Raw genomic sequence first — 21,358 nt, forward strand, 5'->3', positions numbered from 1 at the left:
TTCCCCCTCCCTCTTCCCCCTCCCTCTTCCCCCTCCTCTCCCCTCCCTCTCCCCCTCCTCTTCCCCCTCCCTCTTCCCCCTCCCTCTTCCCCCTCCCTCTTCCCCCTCCCTCTTCCCCCTCCCTCTTCCCCCTCCCTCTTCCCCCTCCCTCTTCCCCCCTCCCTCTTCCCCTCCCTCTTCCCCCTCCCTCTCCCCCTCCCTCTTCCCCCTCCCTCTTCCCCCTCCCTCTTCCCCTCCACTTCCCCTCCCTCTTCCCCCTCCCTCTTCCCCCTCCCTCTTCCCCCTCCCTCTTCCCCCTCCTCTTCCCCCTCCCTCTTCCCCCTCCCTCTTCCCCCTCCCTCTTCCCCCCTCCCTCTTCCCCCCTCCCTCTTCCCCCCCTCCCCTCTTCCCCCCTCCCTCTTCCCCCCTCCCTCTTCCCCCCTCCCTCTTCCCCCCTCCCTCTTCCCCCTCCCTCTTCCCCCTCCCTCTTCCCCCCCTCCCCCCTCCCCCTCTTCCCCTCCCTCCCCCTCTTCCCCCTCCCTCCCCCCCTCTTCCCCCTCCCTCCCCCCCTCTTCCCCCTCCCTCCCCCCTCTTCCCCCTCCCTCCCCCCTCTTCCCCTCCCTCCCCCCTCTTCCCCCTCCCTCCCCCCTCTTCCCCCTCCCTCCCCCCTCTTCCCCCTCCCTCCCCCTCTTCCCCTCCCTCCCCCTCTTCCCCCTCCCTCCCCCTCTTCCCCCTCCCTCCCCCCTCTTCCCCCTCCCTCCCCCCTCTTCCCCCTCCCTCCCCCTCTTCCCCTCCCTCCCCCCTCTTCCCCTCCCTCCCCCTCTTCCCCCCTTCCCCCTCCCTCCCCCCTCTTCCCCCTCCCTCCTTCCCTCCCCCCTCTTCCCCTCCCTCCCCCCTCTTCCCCCTCCCCCTCTTCCCCCTCCCTCCCCCTCTTCCCCCTCCCTCCCCCTCTTCCCCCTCCCTCCCCCCTCTTCCCCCTCCCTCCCCCCTCTTCCCCCTCCCTCCCCCTTCCCCCCTCTTCCCCTCCCTCCCCCCCTCTTCCCCCTCCCTCCCCCCTCTTCCCCCTCCCTCCCCCCCTCTTCCCCCTCCCTCCCCCCCTCTTCCCCCTCCCTCCCCCCTCTCCCCCTCCCTCCCCCCTCTTCCCCCCTTCCCCCTCCCTCCCCACTCTTCCCCCTCCCCCCTCCCCCCTTCCCTCCCCCCCTTCCCTCTCCCCCCCTTCCCTCCCCCTCCCCCCCTTTCCTCTCCCCTCCCCCCCTCCCCTCCCCCCCTTCCCTCCCCCCCTTCCCCCTCCTCCCCCCCCTTTCCTCCCCCCTCCCCCCCTCCCCTCCCCCCCCTCCCCCCCCTTTCCTCCCCCTCCCCCCTTTCCTCCCCCTCCCTCCCCCCTCCCCCCCTTCCCTCCCCCTCCCCCCCTTCCCTCCCCCCTCCCCCCTTCCCTCCCCCCCTCCCCCCTTCCCTCCCCCTCCCCCCTTCCCTCCCCCTCCCCCCCTTTCCTCCCCCTCCCCCCTTTCCTCCCCCCTTCCCTCCCCCCTCCCTCCCCCCTCCCCCCCTCCCCCCCTCCCCCTCCCCCCCTTCCCTCCCCCTCCCCCCCTTCCCTCCCCCCTCCCCCCTCCGCCCCTTCCCTCCCCCCCCTCCCCTTCCCTCCCCCCTCCCCCCCTTCCCTCCCCCCCCCTCCCCCCTTCCCTCCCCCCCCTTCCCTCCCCCCTCTCTCCCCCCTTCCCTCCCCCCTCTCTCCCCCCTTCCCTCCCCCCCTCTCTCCCCCCTTCCCTCCCCCCTCTCCCCCTTCCCTCCCCCCTCTCCCCCCTTCCCTCCCCCCTTCCCTCCCCCTCCCCCCTTCCCTCCCCCTCCCCCCTTCCCTCCCCCTCCCCCCTTCCCTCCCCCTCCCCCCTTCCCTCCCCCTCCCCCCTTCCCTCCCCCTTCCCTCCCCCTTCCCTCCCCCCCTTCCCTCCCGCTTCCCTCCCCCTTCCCTCCCCCTTCCTCCCCGCTTCCCTCCCCGCTTCCCTCCCCCCTCCCCTCCCTCCCCTCCCCCTTCCCTCCCCCCTCCCCCTTCCCTCCCCCTCCCCCCTTCCCTCCCCCTCCCCCCTTCCCTCCCCTCCCCCTTCCCTCCCCCTCCCCCCCTTCCCTCCCCCCTTCCCTCCCCCCCTCCCCCTTCCCTCCCCCCCCTCCCCTCTTCTCTTTCCCCCCCCTCCCCTCTTCTCTTCCCCCCTCTTCCCTCCCCTCTTCCCCCCCGCGGCCCTGCCCCCCCCCCCACCCCCCCCCCCCCCCCCTCGTCTTTAAACAGTTTAGCACTTACACTCAAGTGTACTTAGTATGAGTTTTGTGTCATGGTTTTATCAATTAAAACCTCCTGGAAGAGTATCCATTGCAACATCTATGTCAAAGTCTTTTAACATCAAACTGATCAATCATTTGGGAAATAGAGAACGGAATCTTTCAACCTTGCTTATATTTAATTTCAGATCCAGGTTATCTCATAAGTACCCTCTAAAATAGCGAAACAAGTTACTCGGCTGTATTCAAGAAGGCAACTCAACAGTACTTCCTCGAGCAATTGGGGATAGACAACAGATGTTGGCTTCTCCAGTGACAGCCAGATCCTCTGAATACTTTTTTTAAAATCCAGAGCATTTCACTTTGCTTACGGGAGGGAGTATATTACTGCTTACGGGAGGGAGTTTATTACTGTATCTGGTAAGAGAACTAACATCCTTATTCCCTTGAGAAAATGGTTAGAATTTACCAAGATTATGTTGCCTTATGAAAGATTGCTACTCAACTGCATTGATACACTTTAATTGTTTTTAAAAAAATGAGAATTCTCTTGCTGTCTATGTAATATTGTGGATGACTGTCAACCAATGTACCTCAAAGACAAAGTCGCCAAAAACAAGCTCTTCAGCATTATATTGTAAAATTCGCAATTTGCTTTGATGGCATAATATCAAATTATTGCAAGTTTATAAATAGACAACACAAAATAAAAAGGAAAGTGTAAGCATTTGCTCAGAGCTGGTAGATCATGACCGTAATGCTGAATTTTGCAGCATGATTCCTATCCCCTAATTTGCATGAGCTACTGATTGAAAAATTCAGTCTGTTTGGAAACTGCAAAATTCAGTGATGCAGTAGTTCCTGAAGGGCTGCAAAGGAGGCTTTGTGGTGCATTGTTAGTGCCTTGCTGCTGGACTAGAAGCTCCAGGTTAGAGTCCAATACCAGGTCTTGTTAGCTATGGAAGGAGTATTTAACCCGGTTCAACATGCTGATAATCAGCTCAGGAATCCTTCCACCACTTGCTCTTTTAGGGAACAGTGGGTGTAAAAAATCTGTGGGCTGCCGCTCACTATTGAAGGGAAGTTGCTACAAAGTGGATTTATTGTCCTCAAAGGTATAGCAGACATGTATCACAGAATAAAAATGTTTCATTGTCAGTTAATGATCAGTAATGAAATTCTGCACTTATGTTAATAAAAAATGCGCACCAGTACCAGCTACATTGAGCATGCAATCGATGCATGTTTTGCCTTTGTTTGAAAGAAGACAACAGTGCAAAAAAATGCATTTTGAAGTGAAAAGACCCAGAATTATTTTGTGTACAGTCACTTAGATTATAGCCAAACTTGTAGCCAAGTTCCGCACACATGAGTGCGGCCTCAACCGGGACCTGGGATTCATGTCGCATTACATTCATCCCCCACCATCTGGCCTGCAAAATCCTACCAGCTGTCCTGGCTTGATACAATTCACACCTCTTTAACCTGGGGTTACCCCATCTCTGGATCTGTAAAGATTTAATCACCTGCTAATGCTCACATTCCAAGCATTGTCTGGCATCTTTGAATCTGTCTATATATATGTTTCTGGAACATACCTCTTCATTCGCCTGAGGAAGGAGCAGCGCTCCGAAAGCTAGTGACATCGAAACAAACCTGTTGGACTTTAACCTGGTGTTGTAAGACTTCTTACTGTGCCCACCCCAGTCCAACGCCGGCATCTCCACACCAAAAGCTAGTGACATCGAAACAAACCTGTTGGACTTTAACCTGGTGTTCATGATGTGGAGATGCCGGCGTTGGACTGGGGTGAGCACAGTACGAAGTCTTACAACACCAGGTTAAAGTCCAACAGGTTTGTTTCGATGTCACTAGCTTTCGGAGCGCTGCTCCTTCCTCAGGTGAATGCAGAGGTCTGTTCCAGAAACACATATATAGACAAATTCAAAGATGCCAAACAATGCTAGGAATGCGAGCATTAGCAGGTGATTAAATCTTTACAGATCCAGAGATGGGGTAACCCCAAAGTCTCAGGTACCTCCGGAATCTGCACATTAGTGTGAGAATAATTGTCTCGCTCTAGTAGGCAGATTTGCCATCGCAACGTCTGCAAGCCAGGTAGATCCCGGGAGTGAGGTCTCCCGGCTTTTATCAAAGTCCCATAGTGAGCTCATTTAGCCACATGTTTCCCGGCGCTCAGAGCGCCAAGAAACATATGGCTATTCAACGTAACTCCCATGTATAAGGGGCCTCAGCGGAGAATATCCTGTGCCATGGCGAGTTGCTTTTGGGGCGCAGCATGGCCATTGGATCATGCCCAATGTCTAACATTCGATGTGATTGTGCGATTAGGCAACACTTGCTGAACAATCCCAACTGTGCATTAACAACCAATTTAAGATTATCAGGAGAGCTTGCAATGTAGTTCACTTATGCTTGCTAGAAGCAGAAACCTGTCTGCGATTAGTCAACACTTGCTGAACAATCCCAACTGTGCTTAGAAGGGCAGCACGGTAGGACAGTGGGTAGCACTGTTGCTTCACAGCTCCAGGGTCCCAGGTTCGATTCCCGGTTTGGGTCACTGTCTGTGTGGAGTCTGCACGTTCCCCCATGTCTGCGTGGTGTTTCCTCCCACAAGTCCAGAAAGATGTGCTGTTATGTGAATTGGACATTCTGAATTCTCCCTCTGTGTACCCGTACAGGCGCCGGAATGTGGTGACTAGGGGCTTCTCACAGTAACTTCATTGCAATGTTAATGTAAGCCTACTTGTGACAATAAAGATTATTTTATTACATTAACAACCAATTGCTCACAATGTAGTTCACTTGTGCTTGCTAGAAGCAGGAACCTGTCCTCTGAGGCAAAATAAATTCATGTGCAAAGTGAATTATGTCCAGACATTGCATCATTTTGAATAAACAAAATCTTACAACCCCTGGGGCATTTGCCATGGCAATGTCTTGACCAACCAGAGCCAACTTGTCAACCAATCAGTACCCAATGTCGAGTACAGTATAAATTGTTGCTCCCTTTGAAATTTGGCATTCGACCATCTGTCCTGATGAATGCAAGACGAAAAGCTTCGACAGCTTGTATCTTTTTCTGCAATAATAAATTTGTCAAACATGATCGGCACAGTGGTTAGCACTGTTGCCTCACAGCGGCAGGTACCCGGGTTCAATTCCGGCATTGGGTGACTCTGGAGTTTGCACTTTCTCCCCGTGTCTGCGTGGGTTTCCTCCCGGGTGCTCCGGTTTCCTCTCACAGGTTAGATGGATTGACCATGCTAAATTGGCTCTTAATGTCCAAAAGGTTAGGGGGGTTATGGGGATAGGGTGGCGGCGTGGACCTAGGTAGGGTGCTCTTTCCAAGGGTCGGTGCAAACATAATGGGCCAAATGGCCTCCTTCTTAACTATAGGGATTCTATGATCTCACTTTGTAAAACTGTGTTGACTGACCATATTATGATTTTCTATGCCCAGTAATAATGATTGTTATAAACTCCCTGAGTCAATATATAATGACTTCAACAACAACGCAAAAGCAAAATATGGAAATCTAAAATTAAAAACAAAAGATGTTGAAAATATTCAGCAAGTCAGGCAGAATTTGTGGAGAAAAGCAGGAGTAATGTTTCAGATCTGACAAAAGGTGACCTTTTGTCAGAACATCATACCAAATATTTTGAACCTTGAATGTTCTCCCAACTTTAATGCCATTGTTGTCCTTAAAGACAAGTGCAAAAGATCCATCTTTGAGAGTCCGCTTACTGATTCCTTTTCGCTTATAATTCCCTTTTAATTTTTTCTTTGCTATGATCACAGGCAGTGGCTGAAATATCACTGTAATGTGAGGTTAGTCTTTTTTCCCTTTTGTTTGAAAGTTAGGACCTGGTATTAACCCATTTAAAGTCCAACCACTAGCACTAAATTTAAAATGGTGCCCATGTCGCGAATGTTGTTTCGAACCAGATGTCTGTCCTATCTTATTTTGTAGGTTGCTTGTTGAGTTGCATATGAACTGATTGGAGATTCCATCTTAAAGGGTCCCGAAGCAATTACATACACTCTGAGAGGGCACGTTTGAGTTGCCCATAGTTAAGTGGAAAGCAGTTTTGTCTTGATTCAGAAGGTCGTCAGTTCAAATTCCATCCCAGTACACAAAGGTTTATGCTGCCACTGGTGCTATACTCCGCACTGGGAGCGCTACACATGTCTCGGGTGAGACCTTAAGCCAAGACTCCATTTGCTCTCTCAGGTGGACATAAAAGCTTCCATAGCACTATTTTGAAGAAGAGCAAAGGAATTATAAATGGGGTGCTGGCCAATATTTATCCCTCAATTAACGTCACAAAAACAGAGTATTTGGTAATTATCACATTGCTATTTGTGTACAAATTGGCTGCTGTGTTTCTTACATTACAACAATGACTGCACCTCCAAACTGCTTTATTGTTTTGGACATTATCATGAAAGGCACATTACAAATGCAAGTTTTTAAAAGTGGGACTTGTGCCACATATAGGCCAGATTGGACAGAGGTGCAGGTTACCTTCTCTGAAGAATATCACAAGGTCATTCGTTTTTCTGATGTTAGCTTACAAGTTTACAGCTTTGTTATTGAATTTAATTTTTACAACTTGTCATTGTATACTAGCACAGAATCATAAGCAGATAGCATAGAAGGGTACTCAGTGACCAGTCCCTCAGCAACTGAGCAATGTTCCCTTTAAAATTTCCTTTTTTGACGTGCGTGGCTGTGTAAGTTTGGTATTTATCATGAAACAAGACCTCCGTGGTACCTTCCCAGGCTGATGCACTTTCCACAACTTAGCAGAAATGTTGATACTGAGATCTCAATTCTCTGCATGCTTTACAATGCGTTGGTCAAATGCAGCATTCTGAAACACTTGATAAATGATTAGAGGAGAGTGTTGAGGGCAAAAATCACGAATTTGCAGATGATACTAAGCTAGGGAGAATAGTGAATTGTGAGGATGATGCTGAGCGACTTCAGAGGGACATTGACAAATTGGCCAAATGGACAAACATCTGGCAGATGAACTTCAGTGCAGCAAAATGTGAGGTAATGCATTTTGGTTGAAGAAACATGTGAAACAATATAGGCTCAAATGGTACAACTTTGAGGGGAATACAGGAGCAGAGGGACCTCTGGCTTCAAGTGCATTATTCCCTGAAGGTGGCCAAGCAAGTTGAAACAGTTGTTAAGAAAGCTTTTAGGGTCCTTCGATTTATAAATAGAGGCACAGTGTATAAAAGCAAGGAAGTGATGCTACACCTCTACAAATCATTGTTCAGACCACATTTGGAGTAGTGTGTTTCAGTTCTGGGCATCTTATTTAAGGAAAAATGTTGAAGCCCTGGAGAGAGTGCAGAAGAGATTTACTGGAATGATTCCAGGAATGAGGAATGTTAGATACAAGGAAAGATTGGAGAAATTGGGCTTGTTCTTCTTGGAGCCGAGAGGATTAAGAGGTTACCTTATTGAGGTGTTCAAAATTCTGAACAATTTTAACAAAGAAGGATATTCTGTTTCCACTAGTTGGCATGTCAGCGACGAGGGGGGTCACAATTTCAAGATGGTCAGCAACAGCATTAGAAGTGAGACGAGGAGAAGCATCTTTACTCAGGGTTGTTGGGATTTGGAATGTGTTGCCTGGGAGAGTGGTGGATGCAGATTCCATAGGAGGTTTCAAAAGAGAACTGGATACATATTTGAAAGGGATTAATTTAAAGGGCTATGGAGATAGGGCTGGAGAATGTGACTAGCTGAGTAGCTCTTATGGGAGCTGGCGCAGACACAATGGGGTGAATGGCCCTGAAAGGAAGCGTTGTCAAGCAAAAATGGAGGTAGAGGTTTGGGGCCTATCCCAGAGAGCACTAGAAAGGTTGAGTCAGGTAATAATGATATGACAGGCAAGGCCAAAGGTAGCAATATTACAGAAATGGACATTTTGTCACGGAGTGGACATGGAGTCAAATATGATACCCAAGCACAAATCTGGGTTAAACTGCGGCAGTGGCCAGGAAGAAAGGTGGGATTGTCGGTGAGGGCAAGGGGCGTTTGGTATGAGCCATAGGTAATGACTTTGATCTTTGCTTACTACCATTTTAGCTCGATGGCAGCATTCAGGAAGTTTGACACTATCCAAGACGGGGCAGTTTGATGGGTACCTCTGTCCCGAACCATATGCATCCCCTCCATTTGTAGCACACTGTAACTGTGGTGTGATTTTTATAAGTTGAGTGAGTGGGCAAATTAATGGCAGATGCAGCATAATTTGGATAAATGTGAGGTTATTCCCTTTAGCAAAAATGGGAAGACAAACTATTATCTGAATGGCCATAAATTAGGAGAGGGGGGTGTGCAACGAGACCTGGGTGTCCTACACCAATCGCTGAATGTAAGCATGCAGGTGCAGCAGGCAGTAAAGAAAGCAAATGGTATGTTGGCCTTCATTGCAAGAGGATTAGAGTACAGGAGCAGGAATATCTTTGTTGCAATTATACAGCTACTTGTGAGACCACACTTGGAATACTGTGTGCCGTTTTGGTCTCCTTATCTGAGGAAGGATGTTCTTGCTCTAGAAGGAGCGCAGCGGAAATTTACCAGACTGGGTCCTGGAAGGACGGACGCATGAGGAAAGATTGAGTCGGTTAGGATTGTATTCGCTGGAGTTTTGAAGAATGAGGGCGGGGGGGATCTTCAAGAAACTTATAAAATTTAACAGGACTAAATAGGGTAGATGCAAGAAAGATGTTCCCAATGGTGGGTTTGAACAGAACCAATGGTAGCCCATTTATGAAAAAGATGAGAAATGTCTTCGCCTAGAGAGTGGTGACCCTGTGAAATTCATTATCACAGAAAGCAGTTGAGGGCAAAACATTGTATGTTTCCAAGAAGCAGTTCAATATAGCACTTGGGGCAAAGTGGATCAAAGGATATGGGGGGTGGGTGGAAGGCAGGATTAGACGATTGAGTTGGATGATCAGCCATGATAAAGAATGGTGCAGAAGGCTGGAAGGGCCAAATGGCCTCGTCTTGCTCCTATTTTTATGTATCTCCTACAAGTGTACTGCTGAAAGTCGTTAAATGTTCTTGATAACATCTCTATACTCCGCAACCTGTGCTACCGAGAACGTAAAGCAATATCTTTAGAACTACTCCAACCCCAAGTCAAATATTATACCTTCATCATTAGAAACATACATACATACTTCAACCATTCATTATGATCATGGTTGATCATCATGTTCCATACCCTGATCCCACCTTCCCTACCATATCCTTTGCTCTCTTTAGCCCCTAGAGCTATATCTAATTCCTTCTTGAAATGTTTTCGCCTCAACTACTTTTTATGGTAGTGAATTCCACAGATTCACCACTCTGTCTGGGCGAAGAGATTTCTCAAACTATGACCCCTAGTTCTGGACTCCCTCACCATTGGGAAACATTCTTTTTAAATCTACCCTGTCTAATCCTGTTAGAATTTTATAAATTTTGATGAGATCACCCCTGACTCTTCTAAACTCCAATGAATATAATCCTAACCGATCTGGGGCGTCATTCTCCGACCCCCCGCCGGGTCGGAGAATGGCCGTTGGCCGCCGTGAATCCCGCCCCCGCCCCCGCCGAAGTCTCCGCTCCCGGAGATTGGGCGGGGGCGGGAATCCAGCCGCGCCGGTTGGCGGGACCCCCCGCTGGATTCTCCGGCCCGGATGGGCCGAAGTCCCGCCCAGAAACTGCCTGTCCCGCCGACGTAAATCAAACCTGGTATTTACCGGCGGGACCAGGCAGCGTGGGCGGGCTCCGGGGTCCTGGGGGGGGGCGCGGGGCGATCTGACCCCGGGGGGTGCCCCCACGGTGGCCTGGCCCGCGATCGGGGCCCACCGATCCGCGGGCGGGCCTGTGCCGTGGGGGCACTCTTTCCCTTCCGCCTCCGCTACGGCCTCCACCATGGCGGAGGCGGAAGAGACTCTCCCCACTGCGCATGCGCGGGAAACTTTCGGCGGCCGCTGACGCTCCCGCGCATGCGCGGGGAAACTGACAGCGGCCGCTGACGCTCCCGCGCATGCGCCGCATTTCCGCGCCAGCTGGCGGGGCAACAAACGCCATTTCCGCCAGCTGGCGGGGCGGAAATCCCTCCGGCGTCGGCCTAGCCCCTCAATGTTGGGGCTAGGCCGCCAAAGATGCGGAGACTTCCGCACCTTTTTGCCGGCGCGATGCCCGTCTGATTTGCGCCGGCTTTGGCGCCAGTCGGCGGGCATCCCGCCGTTGGGGGAGAATTTCGCCCCTGGTCTCTCCTCATATGGCAGATCGCCATCTCAGGAATCAGCCTGGTAAACCTTCGCTCCACTCCCTCCACAGCAAAAACATCCTTCCTCAGATAAGGACACCAAAGCTGCACACAATTCTCCAGGTATTGCCTCACCAATACCCTATACAATTGTAGCAAAACATCCCTATTCCAATACTCAAATTCTCTCGCTGTGAAGGCCATTTGCCTTCTTTACTGCCTGCTGTACCTGCGTGCTTACATTCAGCGACTGATGCACGAGGACACCAGGGTCTCACTTGAGTATCTATCTCTCTCAATTTACACCCATTGAAATAATAATCTGCCTTCCTATTTTCGATACCAAAGTGGATGACCTCACAATTATCCACGTTATAATGCATCTCCATGCATATGCCCACTCACTCAGCCTGTCCAAATCCCGCTGAAGAATCCTTGCATCCTCCTCACCATTCACATTAGTTCAATAATCCTGAAATTTTGGGAGCACTGTCAGCAGCAGTTCAAGAAGAGCAGTCAGCACCTCGGCCAATAGTGATGCACTAAATTTGGTCTTGTGTGCAATGCCAGATCTCAAAGGATATGTTTTTAAACAAAGTTGATTTAAAATTAAAAATCAAAAGCTAAAGTCTTGCAACACAACAATTGAGTAACATTTTTCTTCCATCTGTTTGTCAACTTCAGTGTACAGGTTAAACCACACTAGACTAAATAGTTTGAAGAAGTTGTTGAATAACAATGAGAACCCTGAATGTATATCTGTAGAGATGGATGGAGAGTAGTTTTGCTGATTTAACTGTCTGGAGATCCACAACTCCTCATTGACGGTATCCTTGACAATGTTAGTAGTGGGCAACTCCATTGAGGAAAATTATCAACAGACAGAAACAAACCCAAGAATGTTGAAAGTTATAAATCAGAAATATTTAGGTAAGTGCCATTTTTAATAGAACTATAACATTTTAAGGCATCAAGTCATATAGACATAACTACTATTGCAGATTATATATTTACAAGTTAAAAAATTACCATTTTATTTAAATAATCAATTTGATTTTTTAAGAATTCACACTGAGCTCATTGAGAAACACAATATTTATAATTTTTGGTGTAATGTGTGTATCTTGCATCACTAATGATAATGACATTTTGTTTATTGTTTTCCATTCATATTCATCCAACATTTTACTTCGCAAATACTTATGTTTGAGATCATTATACCAGCAAGCTTTGTGCTTTTCTGTGTAATAGTTTTTTTTATTGCTTTAAGAAATTAGACATTAAAGAGTGCTGGTTGTGTGTTTAGTGGAAGTTATTTTAGACAACAGTTATTTTCTCTCTGAATCTGTTCCCAAGGCAGAATTATGTATTTAGCGGGACAGTAATTTGATACCTTCAAACTTGTTTTGACAGCAGCCTGAATGGAGTGGTTCAGAAACCTACAGTAACCATTGCCTCTTAGTGCAAACAAGAAGTTAGAGAGAAGAAATGCTGCTGCACGAGTTACGGGGAGCTTTTACATCACCTTTTGGGGAGTTGTGTCACTGACCTAAGTGTTAGGACCAAAAAGAGATTGGATTGAGAGAGAGAAAGAAGCAAAGGAAAACATTTTTTAAAAAAGTAAACATATTACATTTTACTTTAGAAAAAATCTCCTCCAATGATTAACACCTGAAGGAATCAGATTCCACATTCGTAATAAGTAATTTTCAATGCCAGAGGGGTTGTTTGGCAGTAATTATCATGCTATTAAAAACATACCTGTGCTTAAATTGACAAGACCTAACTCTCTGGAGAGTTTAGTTCACGCATAGCAACCATAATCAATGATGAATCAGACAGCAAAATGTTGTTTTCCCGGAGCTAATAGAGAAGCAGCGCAAGTCAGTCAGCAAATTTTGGAGCTTGGCGTTTTAACTGCGCATCTCCTTGATTGAATTTGCTGTACTATTTTCACACAAATAATGATGAGTGCCATTAGCCTCACTTTTATTTTGACAGCTAAATCTTGACTACTGTATTCTCACATAGATATCGTTGGCTGAAATTAGGAGTCCAGTGCCTGTACTATTCCCTGGGTAGCTTGAGAAAGGAGAACATTGGTAAAATGGCAAGATGTTTGCTGTCTGACATTCTGGAACACTGTGGCACAAAAGTCTGTAAATTCCTTTAACCAAATGCTGGAAATCAGAAAACAAAATGGAAATGCTAAGAGAACTCGGCAGGTAAGGCAGCATCTGTAGAGAAATAGAAGTTGGCCATTCAGTGTTTCGGGTCTGAAAGTTATTTTCTCAGCTGCTAGATGTTAAAGATAAATAGCATTTAAAAAGGAACTGAACAAGGGGAAGGGAAAAGCACAAAAACAAAAGGATTTTGATAGAAAACAGGAAACTATTAAAGGAACAAAGTAGCGTTAGCAGTAGATGAAAATATAATTCTAAGAAACTTAGCTATCCAAATAGAAATTGCTAAAAAGGCTTTGGCAGCATAGTGCACCTTTGATAGTCTGCTTTCCTTCCACCAGATTCCTAGGCCTTTAGAATCTTCCTAGGCCTTTAGAATCTGCTGTGCCTTGTTGGTTTTGCATGTTTCCTTTTCTATCTGACCATTTTTAACTATTCACACAGAATCCTTTGCCTCATGAATAGGAAGACCTAGAGCACTGCTTCCGAACGTTTTCCGCTGGGACCTCATTTTGACTGTAACCCCTCAGGGAGACTGATATCAGTGAGGTGCAGTGGAGACACCTGTGAAGTGGAGAATTTCCAGACACTTTTTCACAGGCTGTGAAAAAGCTTCGGTGGATTTCTTGGCTGTGACTAGTGGGGTATGGCATGGGACCCAGCTATTCACAATATGCATCAATTATTTGGATTTGTGGACCAAGGTGGCGCCGGAGCATGGCGACTCTCTGCGAGCTCTCTCCCCCTGTCCCTTTGCTAAGGAACATCGAGACTACAAATGGGAGGGCAAAGCCATCAGGATGTTTCAGGACGTTGGTGCAGAGCTGGCAAAGAAGCGGGCAGCGTTTAACAAAGCTATGTCTGCTTGTATCAGAAGGTTGGGGGTGGTGTATCCAGTGTGGCTCAGTGACTTTTAATTCAAAAGACTTTTTTTCGATACTTCGGCCAATGCGGAGGCTTTTGTAATAACACATGGGTAGGGTGCGAGCTGATTGAGGTTTTGGATGTTGGGGGGTGTGTATGTGCTTGTGGGGAGTTGTAGGGCTCCTTGTATGTATTTATAACTCTTTGTTCATGATTGGGATGATGGTCTTTTGAAGGTTGTATTTTTCAATGGGCGGGGGTTATGGTGTGGCTCAAAGTTATGGGGGGTTTTGTTCTGTGTTATTGTTATGGGAATTATACTGCTCCCTGTTGGGAGTATGTTGTTGTAATGGGTTTTTGTCTGTATTTTTCTTTACACTGCGCGGGGCCACCCTACTACTCGAAGTGTTAGCTAGCTAACTGGAGCAGAGCGGTGGGGCTAGCTGCAGCTCATTATCTTAGTTTAGATTTGGTCAGGATAGTTTGCTGACTGTGCCTACTGTTTTTTTTTTTTTGTTTTGCCTTGTTGGTGGGTTTGGTGGCCATCTTGGGTAGGCCTGCTGCCTGAGCTCTAAGCAGTAGTTGGATAACCCCCTTGGTGGAAATGGCTGACTCCAGTTCGAGGGGGAGGTGGGATGACCCTAGTTCGGTTGGTCACCTGGAATGCAAGGGGGTAGAACGGCCCAGTGAAAAGGTTGAAGATATTTACTCACCTGAAAAGTTTGAGTGCTGATGTGGTGTTTCTGTAGGTGACTCCTCTGCGGGTAAAGGACCAGACTAGATTGTGGAAGGGGTGAGTGAGACTAGAATTTCAATCGGTCTTCGACCATAGTTTCTCCCTAAATCATTTTTCGTTAGTGTCCTCTTTTATTTGGGTGGATAAAACCCAAATGATTCATAAGGCGTTTCCCCAAAGGGATAGACAATCAGGTGGTTTAGTTTTGTCGAATTTGTTATTTTAGAATTGGGCAGCCAATATTGAGAAAATATTGGGGTGGTTTAGTGATCCGAGTTCCGTATGGGGACTAATCAGGCGACTTCTTGTAGGAGCTCTAGTTTGGGAACTTTAGTAACTGTCTCGATTCTGTTCTCTCCTGCAAGATGTTCTTTGAATCTGGTGGTGATGTCCACCCTGAGAATCTGGAAGCAGTTCAGACAGCCTTTAAATTTAGCATCAGGTCATTGTTGGCCCCTATCTGTTGTAATCATCTCTTTGTGCTGGTGGGCTTAGACCCGACGTTTAGGTCATGGGAGGGTAAGAGTCTGGAGAGGTTTGGAGACTTGTTTATGGAGGGAAGGTTTGTTAGTTATGTGGAATTGTCTGATAAATTTCAGATCCCTGGAACCAATATGTTTAGGTATTTCTAGATTCGCGATTTTCTGCGGAAAGTCTTTCCTCCATTTCCTATGGCACCACCATACTCCCTGTTGAAATGGATTTTATCTTTGGCCGGGTCTGATGACAGGTGTGAGTGATGTTCTCTGGGGCCTGCTAACCACGCTCGTATGTTCTGGTCTTGACCCAAGTTGTTGAGCTTTTGGATCTCCTTCTTTAACGCCATGTCAGAAATTCTTAATGTCGAACTGGAGCTTTGTCGGTTGGTGGCCATTTTTGGGTTATCGGACTCACCGGTGCTGCAGATGGGGGTGAAGGCGGATGTCCTTGCCTTTGGCTCATTAATAGCCCGAAGGTGAATTCTGCTTGGGTGCAGGCCTTCTACTCTGCCCAGTGCCTCAGCTTGGGTGACCTCATGGAGTTTATATATTTGAAGAAGGTCAAGTACACCATTAGGGGGTCGGTTGAGGGATTCTATGTAAGATGGCAGCTATTCATTTCCTTTTTCAAAGAGCTAGTTACCGTCAGCTGTTAAGGGTTTTAAAAAAAAAAAAAACTTTTCATTGCTGCCGGGTTAGGATTCGATGTATTCTTGTTTGTTGATTGTGCTCTTTGTATATTGAAACTTGAAGCATCTGTGTTAAACTTTATTATGTTATTTGGTCCAAATGAAAAAGTTTTCAATAGAAGTACTAAAAAAAAAATTGTATCTGTGTTGGTAACGTCTCCTGGGATGCCCCATATTGCCAGAACCTTCTTTAACTGAAGGTAAAATCTTCTCCCGTTAATGCTATGCGGAAAGTGAAAGCTATGGAGAAGTGAGGATTTTGAAAGCATTCTTAATGGAACATAGCTGTGGAGAATTGTGATAAGTTCAGTTGACCTCCTCATCAGGATACACTGCCTGATCCCTCGGGATGGTCTCAAAAATGTGGAGGAAATGCTTGTTGATCAGCATGGACACGCCTGTGCTCTTGGATAAGTAAATGACTTCCTTTGTGAGTTTGATTAACTTTAACAATTATCCCTCACAGAAATACCACAGATTTTTCATCATTTGATTGATTAAGACTATAGATATTTGGGGACGTGATTTGAATTTCCGCCATCTTGGTACAGTGTATGCAAGGGCTTGGATATACCTGGCATTGTTTTCATACTGTTGACAGATAAAGACGGTGTCCCTAGCTATTGTGGATACACCCTCCCATAGTGCTGCCTCATTCTTGAGAGCTGCATGGCAACCCGAAATACATTGCACACTGTTGGCTACTTTAGGTTATTGCGCAAAAGAAATAAAGGGGCCATGTTTAAATGAATCACCCCTGCACTCCAAAAACACTATTAAAGAGTACATTTATGCTAGCATTGGTTACTACGGTTGTTTGCTTGGTCATTTCGTCCTGTGTTTATTTGCAGACCTCTCCCTTGGGGTTTGTTGTCATCTGTACATGTACTCTGTTGTGTATACTTATTTCCTGGTGCTGTATTTAAAATGAGTTCTCATACCCTCTTCTGATTCCATATTCTTTTTCAGATTCCACTGTTTCTCATCGAGTAAGTCCTCACAACAATGGGCTTCTGTTGTTGGCTTTGCCTGGTGTCATGTGAGAGTACCTTTAAGAAATGGGTGTTTAAGAAATGTACCTTTAAGAAATAGGTGTTTAGCAGTGATGTCAGAGAGTGGGTGGAGCTGGGCTGTCTGTCAGATTTCTACTTTCATTTTAGGCTGTTTGCTGCAGGGTGTGTTTTAGTTTCATTTTCGGTGTTGGAGCTGAAGCCACACAGAGCAGGTGTACTGTTGATCTCTGCCATGAAAAGACTATCTCTTGATCATTTGGTGAATTCAGAATGTAAGTAGTGCTTCTGTTAAAAGGTGTTTCTTTTGTCTTCTGGATGTTGTTTGGGAAGTTATTAAGGATTACTTAGTGTTGTATTCTTCGGGGGTTGTATTTGAATTGATGGTTGCTAAGATGTTCACTGTATGTTTTAAAAAGGTTAACTTGAGTTCGTAGAATAAACATTGTTTTGCTTTAAAAAATACTTTTCCATTTCTGCTGTACCACACCTATAGAGTGGGCCGTGTGCTCCCCATATCACAATCTATTAAAATTTGTTGGTCAGGTGAACTCCATGATACACTTTGGGGTTCTCTAAACCCTGGCCCATAACAAATTGGGGGCTCGTCCGGGATAAAAGTCTATTGGATTGGCTTAGTGAACTTCAGACAATGAAGGGTGAGCATATTGTGGTTGCTTTTCAGGTGTGGTATTCTAGTTTAAGTGGGGAGTGTGTTGTGGACAATGGCTCTCTCAGAGGCTCTGAAGTTTTTGGGGGTGGAGACGGTCACACGCAGTACCTTACGGACAGAGACTAAAAGCAGACTGTTAGATTTGGCAAAAACATTGCAGTTAACATTACCTGACACAATGCATGAGGTAATTATGGCAGTGGCTAAACATTTAAAGTTGCCTGAGATACAGTTTGACTCATTGGAAATGGCAAAAATTCAGTTACAAATTAAACAAATGGAACATGAGAAAGAATATAAGCTTGAATACGAAAGAGAGAGAGAGGAAAAAGAGAGAGAGAGGATAAAGAAAAGGAGAGAGAAGAAAGGAGAAAAGAAAGAATAGCCTAGCAGAACAAAAAGAAAGAGAAAGGTAGATACAGATCAGGGAAAAAGATAAAGAGAGAGAGAGTTTGAACTTCAGAAAATGGCCATGAAACATGACGGTCAGTTAAAATTGGCAGAAGTAAAGGGGAACGTACGGTTGGATGATACTGATGAGGATAGTGAGAAAGAGCGTCAAAGTCGAAGGCTTGGTGGGGATCTATTTAAATATGTCCAAGCATTGCCAAGGTTTGACGAGAAGGAGGTGGAAGCCCTTTTTTATTTCATTTGAGAAGGTAGCTAAACAAATGAAATGGCCACAGGACATGTGGGTATTACTGATTCAAACAAAGCTGATAGGTGGGACTAGTGAAGCGTTTGCATCACGACCGGAGGAGGTATGTGGGTCATATGAAGAGGTGAAAAAATCCATCTGAGGTGCATATGAACTAGTGCCTGAAGCCTACAGACAAAGGTTTAGAAATTTAAGGAAAGAATTTGGGCAAGCATACATGGAGTTTGAAAGGCTCAAACAGAGTAATTTTAAGAGATACGGGAGCTAGTCAATCTTTAATGGTAAGAGATGAGGAGTTATGTAGTTTGGGAAGAATGTTGCCAGAAAAGGTGGTAATATGTGGAATTCAGGGTGAGAGATGTCGTGTTCCATTATACAAGGTAAGGTTGGAAAGTCCAGTGAAGACTGGTGAAGTGGTAGTAGGAGTAATAGAGAAACTATCTTGTCCAGGAATACAGTTTATCTTGGGTAATGATGTAGCTGGATCGCAGGTGGGAGTGATGCCTACTGTGGTTGATAAGCTAGCGGAAACTCAGCCAACTGAAGTGTTGAAGGGCGAATATCCTGGGATTTTTCCAGATTGTGTAGTAACAAGGTTGCAAAGTCACAGGTTAAGACGAGGAGAAATCAAAGAGTGAAGATGACGTTGAAGTGCAATTATCAGAAACGATTTTTGATCAGATGGTTGAGAAAGAACAGGTGCAGGATGAGGCGGATATTTTTAGTTCAGGAAAATTGGCGGAGTTACAACAGTAAGATGTAGAAGTAAACCGGATGTATCAGAAAGCATACACAGAAGAGGAATCTGCGTGTATACCAGAGTGTTATTACCGTAAAAGTGATGTCTTGGTGAGAAAATCGAGACCTTTACATATTCATTACGGATGAAAAGTGGGCAGAAGTTCATCAAGTAGTATTGCCGGTAGGGTATAGAAAGGAGGTGTTGCGACTTGCACATGAGGTCATTTGGGAATAAGGAAAACTCAAGCTAAAATACAAAAACATTTTTGTTGGCCTGGACTACATAAAGATGGAGTAAAATTTTGTCAATCATGTCACGCATGTCAAGTGATGGGGAAATCTCAAGCAGTGATAAAACCAGCGCCCTTAATACCCATTCCAGCATTTGAGGAACCTTTTACACGGGTCCTAATTGATTGTGTAGGACCGCTTCCTAAAACGAAAAGTGGGAATCAATATCTTTTGACTATAATGGATGTGTCTACTAGGTTTCCAGAGGCCATTCCAGTACGTAATATTACAGCTAAAAAGATTGTGGAGGAGTTACTTAAATTCTTTACTAGATATGGACGACTACCCACAGAAATACAATCGGATCAAGGATCGAATTTTAGGTCAAGGTTATTCAAAGAAGTTATGGAAAGCTTAGGAATAAAACAATTTGAATCAACTGTGTACCATCCAGAATCGCAGGGAGCGTTAGAAAGGTGGCATCAGACATTAAAGACAATGTTGAAGGCTTATTGTCAAGATTATCCAGAGGATTGGGATAAAGGAATTCCATTCGTACTGTTTGAAATTTGGGATACACCTAATGAATCAACCAAATTTAGTCCTTTTGAACTAATTTTTGGTCATGAGGTAAGAGGACCACTTAAATTGATTAAGGAAAAATTGGTGAGTGAGAAATCAGAAATTACATTATTGGATTACGTGTCAAATTTTAGGGAACGATTAAATAGAGCAGGTGAATTGGCTGGACAACATTTAAAAGTTGCCCAAAATGTGATGAAACTGGTAGCGGACAAGAAATCCAAGGTTTGTAGTTTTGCCATTGGAGATAACATTTGTGTTGTTACCAGTGGTAGGTGAACCTTTAAAAGCAAGGTTTTGTGGACCGTATCAGATTGAAAGTAAATTAAGTGAGGTGAATTATGTGGTAAAAACGCCAGATAGAAGGAAAACTCACCGAGTGTGTCCTGCGAATATGCTTAAAAGGTAGTTTGAAAGGGAAGGAGAGGAAAAGGAGGAGGTTTTAATGATTCTAACTCAAAGTGACAAACCAAATCCAGATGACTGTGAATTTGACGTACCTCAAATTAAATTGGAAAACGAGGATGTTCTTAAAAATTGGGATATATTGTTGAGTTACCTCCAGAGGAAAAACAAACTGACCTGAAAGAGTTATTGATATCATGTGGGCAAGTTTGTAGAGATAAATTGGGAAGTACTAAAATGGCTGTACATGAAGTAGATATGGGAAATGCTCTTCCAATCAAACAACATCCATATAGACTTAACCCTTTATAATTGGCACAGGTTAACAAAGAGATTGAGAGTATGCTTAAAAATGGCATAATTGGAGTGGGTTGCAGCCAATGGAACTCACCCATAGTAATGGTGCCTAAACCAGATGGTACCCAACGGTTGTGTGTGGACAATAGAAAGGTTAATGCAGCTACAAGAACGGACTCTTATCCTATCCCACGTTTGGAGGATTGCATTGAGAAAGTGGGACAATCCGCTTTTATTTCCAAATTGGATTTACTTAAAGGTTACTGGCAGGTACCTTTATCTGAAAGTGCGAAGAAGATTTCAGCTTTTGTGACTCCAGATGGTATATACCAATTCAAAGTTATGCCTTTTGACATGAAAAACGCCCCAGCCACATGTCATACGACTAACTAACAAAGTTGTTTCAGGATTACCCAATTGTGCGGTACACATCGACGATCTGGTAATTTTCAGCCAGACATGGAAAGAACATTTAAAACATCTGATGAAGTTATTCGATCGACTTCAGCAGGTGGGTTTGGTGATAAACCTAGCCAAAAGTGAATTTTGAAAAGCCCAAGTCACTTTCCTTGAGGAGTTTCCAATACCCTCAAGACAAAGGGAAATAATGCGATTTCTTGGCATGAGTGGATTTGATCGAACCTTTGTGAAAAGTTTTTGTAGCGTGGTTGCTCCACTGATGGACTTGCTGAAGACACATCGAAAATTTCAGTGGACAGCGGACTTTCATTTGACTGCCTGAAAGCTGTGATAACCAATGCTCCTGTGTTGGAGAATTGCAAGGGATTCTGTGATTAAATTGAACTAAAGTATCTGACTTTAAAGAGAAATGCTGAGGGGTAGAGAAATGGATGGATCGTGCAGAGACCTTCTTGTTCAAAGAGACTGTCAATAGAGAAAGATTTTCAGTTGGAAGAAGAACGGGAAAAAAATGGACTATATTATTATACCTGTTTGCGTGTGTTTTTTTTAAACAAAAAAGTAGATTTACTGTGTGCATTTCTTAAAGGATAGTGAAAAGGTGAAAAATGAAACCATCTTGAAGTTGATGGTTTATTTATTTTTCTTGGGGGGAGGTGTCATGTGAGAGTACCTTTAAGAAATGGGTGCTTAAGAAATGTACCTTAAGAAATGGGTGTTTAGCAGTGATGTCAAAGAGTGGGTGGAGCTGGACTGTCTGTCAGCTTTTTACTTTTGTTTTCGGCTGTTTGCTGCAGTGTTTCATTTAGTTTTGTTTTCAGTTT

At 45.6% G+C, this 21,358-nt stretch overlaps 1 protein-coding gene across 1 annotated transcript in view; it reads left to right on the forward strand.

The window, feature by feature from the left end:
* Nucleotides 1-2,439: 2,439 nt before the first annotated feature.
* Nucleotides 2,440-21,358, forward strand: part of zdhhc1 (zDHHC palmitoyltransferase 1) — a 118,176-nt gene continuing 99,257 nt past the window's right edge. Inside the window, exons 1-3 of the mRNA XM_072518372.1 lie at nucleotides 2,440-2,667; nucleotides 11,251-11,496; nucleotides 12,598-12,791. Coding sequence (XP_072374473.1) covers nucleotides 12,744-12,791 — 48 coding nt within the window. The 5' untranslated portion in view covers nucleotides 2,440-2,667; nucleotides 11,251-11,496; nucleotides 12,598-12,743. The remainder of the gene's footprint in view (nucleotides 2,668-11,250; nucleotides 11,497-12,597; nucleotides 12,792-21,358) is intronic.

Source organism: Scyliorhinus torazame, chromosome 10 (assembly GCF_047496885.1).
Source record: "Scyliorhinus torazame isolate Kashiwa2021f chromosome 10, sScyTor2.1, whole genome shotgun sequence".
Lineage (NCBI taxonomy): Eukaryota > Metazoa > Chordata > Chondrichthyes > Carcharhiniformes > Scyliorhinidae > Scyliorhinus > Scyliorhinus torazame.